Source organism: Dermochelys coriacea, chromosome 1 (assembly GCF_009764565.3).
Source record: "Dermochelys coriacea isolate rDerCor1 chromosome 1, rDerCor1.pri.v4, whole genome shotgun sequence".
In the NCBI taxonomy this organism is placed as follows: Eukaryota; Metazoa; Chordata; order Testudines; family Dermochelyidae; genus Dermochelys; species Dermochelys coriacea.
In genome coordinates, this window is record NC_050068.2 from 123,565,616 (window position 1) to 123,577,806 (window position 12,191).

The window sequence follows — 12,191 nt, forward strand, 5'->3', positions numbered from 1 at the left end:
AAGGAATTAAATATTCCCAGAGTGAGCCTTGGAGGAAAAACAAGGAGGAATAAGTAATATAAAATTTTGTTTACCCATCTGTCACTAAGCAAAACATTGCATTGATATTTTATAAGTTACTATATAGTGTGTGTGTGTGTGTGTGTGTGTGTGTGTGTGTGTGTTACTATATATGTAATGACCCAGCCACTAGGGACTGGGAGTGGCTGGATCATTACAGGTTTCGGAGTAGCTACTGTGTTAGTCTGTATGCACAAAAAGAAAAGGAGTACTTGTGGCACCTTCTAAGCCACAAGTACTGGATCATTACACATATTGAATCTATTTCCTTAAGTTATGGATCCTCACACCTTCTTGTCAACTGTCTAAATGGGCCATCTTGATTATCACTACAAAAGTTTTTTTTTTTTTTTTTTTTTTTCCCCCCTCCTACTGATAATAGCACATCTTAACTAATTAGCCTCTCACAGTTTGTATGGTAACTTCCAACGTGTGCATAAGCTTTGGTGGGCTACAGCCCACTTCATCAGATGCATAGAATGGAACATATAGTAAGATGTATGTGTATATCTATGCATCCAATGAAGTGGGCTATCGCTCATGAAAGCTTATGCTGTAATAAATTTGTTAGTCTCTAAAGTGCCACAAGTACTCCTGTTCTTTTTAAGGAAGGAGATTCCACCACCTTCCTAGTGAAAGTTTTTCCTAATACCCAACCTAAACCTCCCACACTGCAACTTGAGACCATTACTCCTTGTTCTGTCGACAAGTGGAGAGTAGAGTAAAAACTTTTCAGTGCAAATATGTATCTTGACATAAAATGTGTGGGGAGATTCATGACACTTTGATGTGATGATGGGAAGTGGGAATTGACTTGCTGCATAGAAGTTTGTGGTCCCACTGCCTTGTGGCAAACTGTTAAAATGATAAATGTTTGAGGAGCAGGGACTACACCTGTCTCTTTCTAGAAACAGTTCTCACATGTTGATGGACACTACTGCTTCAATAGCAAATCTAACATTCTGAAGGGTAATTTAAAAGTATACTTATTTTAGTATGGAGAAAGCCTGGGGATCACTCTCTCTACTTTAGAGCAGGGGTTCTCAGCCTTTTTCTCTCTGAGGCCACCTACAACATACTATTAACTCCACAGCCCACCTCTGCCACGACAACTGTTTTTCAGCATGTAAAAGCCAGGGCCAGCGTTAGGGGGTAGCAAGCAGGGCAACTGCCTGTGCTCCATGGCACATGGGGCTCCGCAAAGCTATGGTTTTGGCTTCAGCCCTGGGTGGCAGAGCTCAGGGTCCCGGACTTCAGCCTTGTGCGGTGGGGCTTCAGCTTTCTGCCCTGCGCCCCAGTGAATATAATGCTGGCCCTGCTTGTCGGCCCCCTGAAACCTGCTTACGGCCTCCCAGGTGGCCCCAAACCCCTGATTTGAGAACCACTGCTTTAGAGATATACAGTGACTAATGATTGAACTGTTAACTCTTTTTTTCCTTTGCCTGTTCTTGTTACCTCTTTTGAACCATTTGTACTGCAAATAAAGTGCACTTTGATAGCTAAGGTTGTTTTGTGACATTATTTGCTTCTCCTGTCTTTCAACAATCTATTCCTTTGATTTCTGATCAGAAAGGGTGAATGGGTAGAGTGCCTTAAGAAAAATGCTCTATGCCAATATGCTTTTACATTAATTTAGTTTCTTAAAAACAAGCTGAAAATGTTAATCTGTCCTGATTTTTCTTTTGGTTAAACCTGGTTAATCTATGGGATAATGGCAAGAGTGTGTGTGTGTGTGTGTGTGTGTGTGTGTGTGTGTGTGTGTGTGTGTGTGAGAGAGAGAGAGAGAGAGAGAGAGAGAGATTTTGTTGGATTTGCACTAAAAACAGCTATTTGAGGCATCTGAATTTTGGTGAGAGAGATGTCTAATTGGAAAACAATGGGTATCTATATGTGATCATGTTTAATGGGTAGTATTCTAGTTTCATCTTGCCTGTAGTGCAGACCTCTTCCTGTCTACCACAAACCTTATAGATTGGGGGAATTCAGATGTTGGCTGGGGTGGGGGAGTTTCATTTAACTCCCAGTCTTGCCTAACCTCCTGTTAATTGGAATTATCCAAAAGAAATTCAGATACAGTTGCTATCCTTGAACTAAGCAATTTATTTCTCTCCCCTGTTCCATTTCCCCACCCCTTTTGAGAATTATTCTCTCTACCACCCCACAGTTTACTTTGGTTTCTTTCCACAGCATTTCTCTGTTCAGCGCTTGCACAGAGCATTTCTCTTGTGGCTCAGTGGGAGTGGAGAATGAAACTGAGTCTTTCCCTGTTCGTCTTGTGCTTCTGCACACAGCCTTTTTCCAGAAGTAGTAGCATTAAATGGGTCCTTCTGTGGCCAGATTTTTTCAAAGGTATTTAGGAGCCTAAAGGTACAGAAAGCAGCGTAGTGGGGCAAACGCATCTATTTCCCTTTGGGGGGGTTACATGCCTAGGAGCTTTTGAAAACTCCTTCTAGGCACCTAAATACAGCTTGAAAATCTGTCCCCAGACTCCGTAGCATGAGTGCACACATTTTAATTTGCTATTCCTACCAAGGTGGCAGCCCAGGAACTGGGTCCAGTGTTCCTTGAAGATGGATGCCTGCAGGGGAGAAGGGAGGGGAATTGGGAAGCTGACCATAGTTGACCATAATTTCATCATAAACCACCAGAATTCCTTGGGGGGGGGGCGTCGGGGGTCTAGGTCCATGGATGGCTTCGTTTTTACTTGCTAAGACCTAGGTTCAGCTTCTTTCTCTCTCTCTTTTTTTTTTTTTTTTTTTTTTTTTTTAAAACAGCTGATGACCTCATTAGGAGCTGCAGCCTTCCTTTCCTTTTTCTTCAAGTGTTTGTGAGGTCATCAGCTGCTAAAAGGCAAACAGAACCCTGAGAAGTTGAACTCCTGTTTTTAGCAGGTAAAAAGCCTTTCAGTTTACAATTTAAAGCTATATCAACGCGCTGGAATCTGAGTCAGACTCAACTGTAAATGTGAATGTGGGCAGCTTAGGCTACATGACCAGCTTCTGTTTTGTTTTTAGTTTTTTTTTTTTAAAAAATGCATGTTTGTATTTAACTTATCATCCTATTTTTTCAGAGATCTTATTAACCTTCCTGTTGTCACTGTATTTAGGTGCAGCAGCTACAACATGTTGACTGCTAGTATCTGTGATTTGCAGCAAATTGTGTCTTTGTGAAGCATTACAGTAGGAAGCTTTTTGTTTGCAGAAACCTGCATTAAAGTAAAGCCGAAATGTCTCTAAGTGTTTTTATTTAATGATTTGAGGTTTAGAAAAATGTCATGATGATTTGGTTTTGCTTTGTTTTTATTTGACTGTACAAAAACATAGCAATTTGTTTTAGGTGAGTTTCATAGACTGGAAGTTTATAGTAATATCAGTGCAAAAAGTGCATCCCTTTTTAGTCCTAAATATTGTATTTTTTTGTTTTTCTTTTTTGGATATTATCTTCTCCTCCTGGATTGCAATCATTGCTTTCCTTCCATAAAATGTATCTGTGATGCTGAAGAGTGGGGAAAAAAACATGAGCACCCTGACCAGATACAGGGAGGTGGGAGAGACATGCATACATACATACTCACTTGGCGACTGTTAGCCATGTTATCTCCAACTTGATAGCAAAATGTATATAATTTGCAAGTGTTTAATGTCTTATTTGTTGTTCTTCTTCCTGATCTTACATTGTCTCCCTCTCATCATTTATTCACCAGTAGCTACTCAATTACTTGCACTATTGGGGGGGGGGGATATTTTTTCATAGAATTTTGTGTGTGCAGCAGCAGCAGAGAAGGAGGTACCTTTTGAATTTGTCTGCTGTGTCTTATTGGTTTAACTAACTAGTGCGTACTTGTTCTTTCCTAGTTTGTAGTTAGTGCTTCTAGAATTAGAATCTCTGTGCAGAGCATATGTTAACTTACTAGTGTTAGTACTTATGTGAGCAGTCTCACATAAACTAGGTCTTAATCTTCCATCAAGTAATGACCTGACAGAGCTCTGTCACATGAGTGTTACATCAAAATTGGAACTGCTTTAGATAGAGTTGCTGAGTAAGAACCTACTGAGTTTCATTTTATTTCTGACCCTTGATTATTAAATATATTGCTACTTGTGTCAGGTAGAATCAGAATTTATCCTTCTCTCAGGATTTCTATAGATGAATAATTTAAAAGAAGAGTAACAGCATCTTCCCTTTTTGGAGATTACCAATCATGCATGAATTCCCAGAATGTGTGACGCCAATTTAGCTTCTCTTTCCAACACTGCCTTCCAGCATAGGGTGCGAGGCCTTTTGTAGATGTAGCCCATGTATTTGGGCACTCTTGCTATTTCCATTTGGTGACTGATTCCTTCCTACAAAGCATACAAATTTCAAGTTAAATACTTGGAGCTATTTTGTAGTTCTAATATAATATGGCTTGCCTAGTCTTGGGACATTGGCTCTCGCATCTGATCCTTTAACGTACTGTGCTTCCAGCAGTAGAACAGCCTGGTCATGAGACATCAGCTACCACTGAGTATATCAGCATGACGAACCCACACCTGCTCTTACAGGATTTGTTACATCCTTTGGGTAGGATTTCAATAGTAAGTTTTCCTACTACACTTGAGGAACCTGCTGCTCCCCTACCCTCCCACTCACTGTGTAGTGCTTCTCTTCAAGATGTTTCTGCCCACTTCCTTCAGAGGGAACCCTGGCCATTTCTAAGATACTCAGGAAAATGGAGATCTGACTCCACTGGTGCTTTATCAGTATTGCTTTCTCTTCCTGACCATTCTGTAGGACGGGTGGGCACACTACAGCCCACGGGCTGGATCCAGCCCCTCAGGGCTTTGGATCCAACCCGCGGGATTGTCACCCCTAGGGTGCTGCACGCCCCGCGCTGCTCTCAGAAACAGCCGGCACCATGTCCATTGGGGCCCCAGGGGGATGGCAGGGGCAGAGGGCTTTGTGCGTTGCCCTTGCCTCCAGGCACTGCCACCCGCAGCTCCTATTGGCCTGGAACGGGGAACCACAGCCAATGGGAGCTTTGGGGGAGGTACCTGGAGGCATGGCAAGGGCAGTGCACGGAGCCCTGTGGCCCACCCCTCCCAGGGACGCACAGGGATGTGGTTCTAGCCGCTTCCCAGAGCGGCACGGCATGGGGCCAGGGTGGACAGGCAGGCAGGGAGCCTGCCCTGGCCCTGGTGCATGCCGCTGCCACCCTGGAACCGCTTTAGGTAAGCAGTGCTGGACTGGAGCCTGAACCCGTCCTGCCCCCCAACTCCCTGCCTGCACCTTGGACCCCTCCTGCACCCCAGCTCCCTGCTCCCTGTTGCACCTCGGACCCCTCCTGCACCCCAGCTCCCTGTCCTGAGCCCGTTCCTGCACACAGCACCCCAACCCCCTGCCCTGGCCCTGCATACAATTTCCCGACCCCTGCTGTAGGATGAGTTCTCATATTCTCAAATCTATTAAATATCTTTGGCAAATGGAGGAATCTCTCTGAGGGCTTAAATTGACTCCAAATAGCTTCCCATGGTGGGGGATCCATGAGGATTACTGTTTAGCAGCTGTCTCCTTTCCAAGCTCAATTGCTCCCTACCAATGACGATCTGGGCCTGATGAGTGATGGCAGTTCTTGCATAGATGTTCTGGAAAGCAATAGCCTCTACTCAGGCTTAATAAAAACAAGTCCTTTCAGGTGTTGTGAAGACTATAGTGGGCACATAGAATTGCTTACCACAGGCCTTGGGAAGTATTGTCTTACAGTTTTTACAGCCTGTAATACCCCTGATGGAATCTGGGAATGATGAAGATAAAACTTCCCTGAATTTTGCATTCTTGAAATAAGTCAGTGTGAGCTGTAGCTTACGAAAGCTTATGCTCAAATTTGTTAGTCTCTAAGGTGCCACAAGTCCTTCTCCTTCTTTTTGCGAATAAAGACTAACACGGCTGCTACTCTGAAACCAAGTAAAACAATATCCACTGTGTACTGAAGGCTGAGGATCTCCATGGGCAGATCTGATCTTTGCTAGCACTGAGAAGCTAAGCAAAGTTCTCAAAGTACATAAATCTCTCCAGGAGATGACCGATGAGAAATGGGGTGCCTATGATAGGAAATCCTCTTCTACTTGTCTGTTCTGGAAACTTTTTGTCATTCAGAATGTCAAATGTTAAGATTTCTCCTTTGGTAGAAACTTATAAAGCTGGGCTGATATCCTGCAAGAAGGCCAAGTGTCCATAACAGACTCTATGGAAAGTACATTCTACCTTTAGTGTAGATTGCTTCAACAGAATTGACAGCCCAGTGGGGTGACTTGGGGTGGAGGAACTGCATTTACTATAGACTAGATGTGGTGGCCCATAACTACTCTCTGGAATTCAGATCTTTTTTTCTCTTTGGCTATTTTTCTTATTAACAGAAATGGGCAGTGGCTGGAGTAATGGAAGGCTGTAAATTCAGGGCCACATCTCCATGTTGATTGACTGATTCACACTCACTCTGAATTAGAAGCCATGTTAGCAATAGCAAGTGTCTGGGTGTGTACTTTGAAGGCAGTGAGTATAGTTACCTGCAAAATGATCATCTTGATTCCTTCCTTGTTGGATTTATTAATGTATCCAAATAGACAAGGTATTTCTATCTGGCGCCAGAGTGGTGAAAAGCTGGGAACATATTTCAGCCTCTTCTACAGCGTGGGTCTTAGCATAGCAGTCTTCCCATTTTCTTGATGTTATAACATCTTGCCTGAACTATTTCTATGTGTATACTTTCACAGTACCGTTCAGTCATTTTTGTTTCTGAGCTGGTGGTCTTTACAAGACTACTCCATGGATCTCTCCTGAGGAGGGATGTTTTAAAAACTTGGGAGTGGGGGTTTCCCACAACCCTCTCCCCTCCTACTCTAAACATACACTGGATGGTAATAACATGATATCCTGCAAGGCTGAGAAATTCATTGGAGCACCAGTGTGCTCCAAGGATGTATGGTCTGTGATGAAGAGGGTTTAGTCAGTCTCTCTTTCCTGTCTTTGCACATGGTCTAATGCTTGCTTAGCACCTTGCTTTACCTGTGTTCATGGTATGACATTTGAGAAAGAGAACTTTATTGAGTTGCTATTTGCATGTGAAACTATTGCAGTGTACCTATTCAAAGGACATTTGTGGGCTAGTCTAGAGAGGAAAACCTCTAATGCATTGTCCTATTCAGGTATGAATGAACTGTCTCTTTCAAGAGGGCCTTGCAAAGGGGTTGAGTTAATTTCCTTGAATCTGAGAAGGAGGTATTCAGTAGTAAAGGGCCTGACTCAGTTTCTTTTCAAGGGGATTGGGAAGCATTGGGTTTTCTGGGTTTCTTTTTAGATCTGCTGACCCATTGTGCTTTGTTCATGGAATTTTAGTTGAATGATTTATCAAATCAGCCATTTGAAACTTGGGTTTTCATTTGGTTCCTTACTCTAAAGACAAGGTTCTTGGCAGCTGTATTTTGAGGAGAGCTGCAGCGTGTATGTTGTGGTGGTGTGTCTTTGTTTTTTGTTTTGTTTTTTGTTTTCTTTGTTTGTTGGAGGGACCCTTTTTGTTTTCTATGTAGATGGGGAAGTGGCTAAGCTGTTCTCCCAGCCTGCCCCCCAGAAGTTACTTATTTTTAGATCTCGAGAACCATACTTAATTGAATCCTAAAGAGTGTGTGACTCTGGCACCCTTTTCCTGGTGGCCTAAGGATAGTATCCAGGAGACTTAGTTGGCAAGATGAGACCACCACATTTTTGGGATGAAAGCTTACTCTTCTATAACACCATTAGCCTTCTGGTTCCCCTCTACAGGCTGGAACAGAGGTGTAAATCCACTGTCTGAGCTATTGTAAGAAAGCTCCAAGAAACCTAATTAATAGGTTAAAAAAATAACCCATTTTAACTATGGAATTGTTTTCATAGTTGTGCTAAGCACTTTAGAGCTTAGCTGCTTTCTTTCCTTTCTCTATATCTGTAAATGAAAGTAGCTATTACATTTGCCATTCCAGCTCATATCTCTGTGTATAAGCCATAATTAAATTTGGCGTCTCCTATCTACCAACTATCTTTGCCAAATGCAGACTCGCCAATCTAGGCTTTGTGTTGTATTTCTATGTTTAACCCCTTCAGGCAAATGTTTGTTGCACTCTTTAAACAGCTGAGTTCATAGCGCCTAACAAGGCAGTTCTGTCACTGTGTAACTGTAGATTTGTAACTCATCCCAGATTTTCAGCACCTTTTAGCAATTGTTTAAAAAGCTCAACTGAATATAAAAACAAAACCAGCAGCAACCACTCAAACCATCTATTAAAAGGCAAATGAGGAATAATACCCTATGCACACCCAAGAATTAGCCTTCCAGCAGTGTCCCCCCTTTGCAACATATCCAGAAAGTCAACAGATTAGAGCTATTTCAAACCAAGGGGGAGCAAGCTTCAAAGCCAGGAGAGTACCCCGTTGTAGAGAGAGCCCTTTTATGCTGAGGGGACTTCAGCTTGAACATCTCTGGTGATTTTTGTCTGCTACAGCATGGCATGAGGTGACACGTGAGCTCTTAGGCAGGTGAGCGCCAAGCCATTTAGGGCTTTGTTGGTCAAACCTTAAACCCCAGTCTTGGGGAAGACCAAGGTAATCTTCATCAGCCGCTATCACATCGCCAACAGCTAACCCTAAGGGAATGTCTTCGCTGCTGCGGCAGCGCTTTAATGTAGCTGTGTAGTTGCGGCACTTCCATGAGGGGAGTAGCTACAAGTGCGGGAGTGCTGTCTCTGCTGCCATGTTACAGCACTGAAACTTGCAGCGCTCAGGGGAGTGTTTTTTCCCGCCCCGAGCAAGAAAGTTGCAGCTCTGTGAAGTGGCAATGTAGACGAGGCCTAAGACTAATACCGCGACACACACACTGCCCCAGAAACTTATTTAAACTGGAACTCCTCCAACTCTGACACTTTTTTTTTTTTTGAGTTCTTGAGAGTCTCATGCCTAAAAGGATTCACATAACTGTTCATTGGTCTGATGCTAGCCCACTCTATGCTTAGTTTCTATGTGTAGTTGAAATTCTGCATAGCTGGAAAATGTGAGGAAGCTCTCCTGTTGGGACATAAGCTTTGGCTGGGGTGTGGCTGCTTTGTTTCTACAAAGCTGCTTCAGTGTGGGAAGTCACTATTTGAGTTATTAGCTTCAGATGAATCTTGCATAGTAAGGGCCAAGTTAAGACTAAAATAGCCATAGATGTGGGGGTTGTTTCCTTTTCTTGTATAGTTCAGTTCATAATTCAGTTTTTTTTAGGATTATATTACCCATTGTACACATTACATTAACCTTGTTAGCAGCTGTTTTACTTTAGCGTGTATTAAAACAAACTTGGCAACACTGTCTCTTGCACAAACTTACACAAATGCCACCTCAGCCAAGGAAGACTTCAGTGAGTAGGTGTCCTCGCACAAAGAATTTTGAAGTCTTAACTTTAATAATGCAGTGTTTTTCCCCTCAAGTTCTCTGTGTATAAATCTCTCTCTCTAGAGGAAGGACATCAAAGGTATTCTTTAAATATATATTTGCTATTAAGATTATATTCTGTAAATTCAAGACTGTAAAAATGCCTGGCAGTCCCTCCCTGTCTATCTCGGAGGGAGTCAATTCCCCCGTGTTGTCTCATTCCGCTACGTCTGGAACAATGGGAAATTAGCAGTCTTGGGTGTCCAGGCCCTCTGAGAGGGGCTGAAAAGTCATCAGGCTCTGGGGCTCAAGCCCTTAGGCAAGGGGGAGCTCCAAATAGTCTAGGGCTCTGGCAGACCAATGAATAGTCTAGTCTCAGGCAGGGCAGACACCAAGCAGTCTAAGGTTCTGGCCTGCGGGCTGGGCAGAGCAATTAAACTAGCATCCTAGCTCTGGTGGACAGACTAACACAGGCCTCTGGCCTAAGGTAGGGTGGTAGGAGGACCCAGGCCCACCCGGCTTCCAGCCCAGGGCCCGAATAATAGCGGGGTGTTTGCTACTGGGTCAGTGGGGAATCCAGCCACAACACGCTGACCTGTCTTCAGGCAGCACTGCAGCTGGACTACTGTCAGCTGTCCCTGGGCTACTTCCTCCCCTCCCTTTGGGGTGTACCTGCATCTAAGGGTTGTCCTCTGTCTTCCTGGATACACCGCTAATGGTAGTCCCAGCAGCATCTTGATGTCTAGAGTTGTGGGGCACTCTGGAAGCTCACACAAGTCCTTGGGACAGCAGAGGTTCTCCTTGGCATCCCACTCCAGCAGTAGGGCAGAAGCATCTGACTCCTTTGGCAGCTCCAGCCCGACTGAGCTGCAGGGTCAGCCTTTTATACTTCCTGTACCACCCTCCTTATTCCGGTGGTGCGGGCATGGCTTCACCCACCAGGGTATAAGTGGCCATCTCCGCCTGTCATACTTGGAAGGAGGCTGCACCCCTTTCGCTACAAAGCCCTTAAACTGAAAACCAGTGGAGATTTTGAGTAATTTAACCATTCCACTGAAATTCAAAGCCTTCTGAAAGGCTCCCTGTAAACAGGATTTCCAGTATCCCATGGGCTTTGGGTAATCTCAAGAACCATTGATATTTGTTTAATACAAAATATGCTAGTCTCTTTTTTTTTTTTTCTTTTTTTTAGCAGTTTTTATAGGAATGAAGTTTTCATCTAATAAAGTAAGCTTACGATATGGACAAGCAATTCTGGTACAGCAAACGCTTTAATATGGTGCTGCTGCCCTTCAGTAAAGCATGGTGAGGAATTGGGATACAGAGGTGCAGATAGCCTTCTCACAAAATTAAGGGATCTTGGACATCTAAACAGGCTATCACTTTAGTCAACTGTCAATTTTTATTACACTGTCACTGGGGCACATAGACCTGTAAAAATGTATTTGGATTTATGCTGACACTTTTGGATTGGCATATCAGATACTTTAAATGATTCTTTTTTTCTTTTGGCTCAAATTTTCCTTCCTCTCTGCTTGTCTTAACTTTTTAAAAATAGCGACCTAAAAAATGTTGGCTTATGAAACCAATGATGCAGTCATAGAATTGTTATTGACACTGTCACTTTTCAGACTCTTGAAAGGGCACTTTTGGTATCTAAACTTTTTCTTTTAAATAAAGCTCTGGTCTAACTATTTAAATTACTATTCTTCAGTGTTGTCTGAATACCCTCAATTTAAAATATATCCTTACGTGTTCACACAACCCTCTTCTTTTTTTTTTCTTCTTTTTTCACTTATCTCCCTGTCTTATTCTATTGCCATCTTATTTCTGTGCTTCTGCCCACTCCACTAGCAACTGCCACCATGGCAACTCTTCCTTTAGCTGAGCAGATGGTTTATAGAAAGCAACCACTATTGAGCGGGTTGAACTTCTTTTTTAAAAAAAAAAAAGTTTTTAAAGGAGACATTTTGTTTGTGATTAACTCCTGAGGATATTAAATCTCATAAATAGAGCTGTGTATGTCTGGCCACTACATTTTGTTTGTGATTAACTATTGCTAGATGACCAGGTATTTACATACTTGAGAAAACTCTTCAGAGAAATCCTGCTTTGTGTGTGACTAGCCTGCTGTGAACCAGCAGGATCCACAGAGACTTTAGACATGTCTACACTGCCCCACAGTTTGGAGTAATCCAGAAGTGTTGCATGGTAACTCCTCTGTGTGAATGTTGCAGATGTGAACTAAAAGGTTGCTATTTTTCATTAATGTAATCATTTTTGAAACAGGATTAATTGAGGCAAATTAAGAACTTCTTAGTTTGTGCCCACAGCATCACATGGAGAAGTTATAGTGCAGCAGCTTGGTATGTGCTCTATTCACACCCCGATAGTCCAAATTGCAGGGAAGTGTGTAAGCAAGTCCTTTGATTGCCTGGTAGAATGGATGGTATCAACTTTCTTTCTGTCTTTAGGATGCGTCAGGATGAAACGCCACAGGCATCTAAGCACCAGTGACAGTTCAGACAATGAGAGTAAGTAGTATGCATTAATCTTCCCTTGGTCTATCGCCCTCTTGTGGTTTCCTCCTGTGGCTTGAGAGCAAACTGTTTTTACTTTTTGGTTTTTTAAAAAACAAAACAAAAAAACAACAAAACAAAAAGTAAAAGTTTGATTTCCTTTCCTTTTTTGCTTTCTCCAAAATTCAAAAT

General features: G+C 42.8%; 1 protein-coding gene across 11 annotated transcripts in view; it reads left to right on the forward strand.

The window, feature by feature from the left end:
- The window catches only part of JADE3 (jade family PHD finger 3), a 68,557-nt gene that overhangs the window by 19,161 nt on the left and 37,205 nt on the right, over positions 1 to 12,191 (forward strand). For 7 of the 11 annotated variants that reach the window (XM_043494974.1, XM_043495196.1, XM_038396311.2 and 4 more), the window contains one exon: positions 11,955 to 12,014. The exons of 2 other annotated variants lie outside the window; for them this stretch is intronic. In XM_043494974.1, the coding sequence (XP_043350909.1) occupies positions 11,966 to 12,014 (49 nt within the window). In that variant the 5' untranslated portion in view covers positions 11,955 to 11,965. Of the gene's footprint in view, positions 1 to 2,834; positions 2,952 to 11,954; positions 12,015 to 12,191 lie in introns of all 11 variants that reach the window. 2 more of the 11 variants (XM_043495108.1, XM_043495301.1) reach the window with 1 other exon arrangement.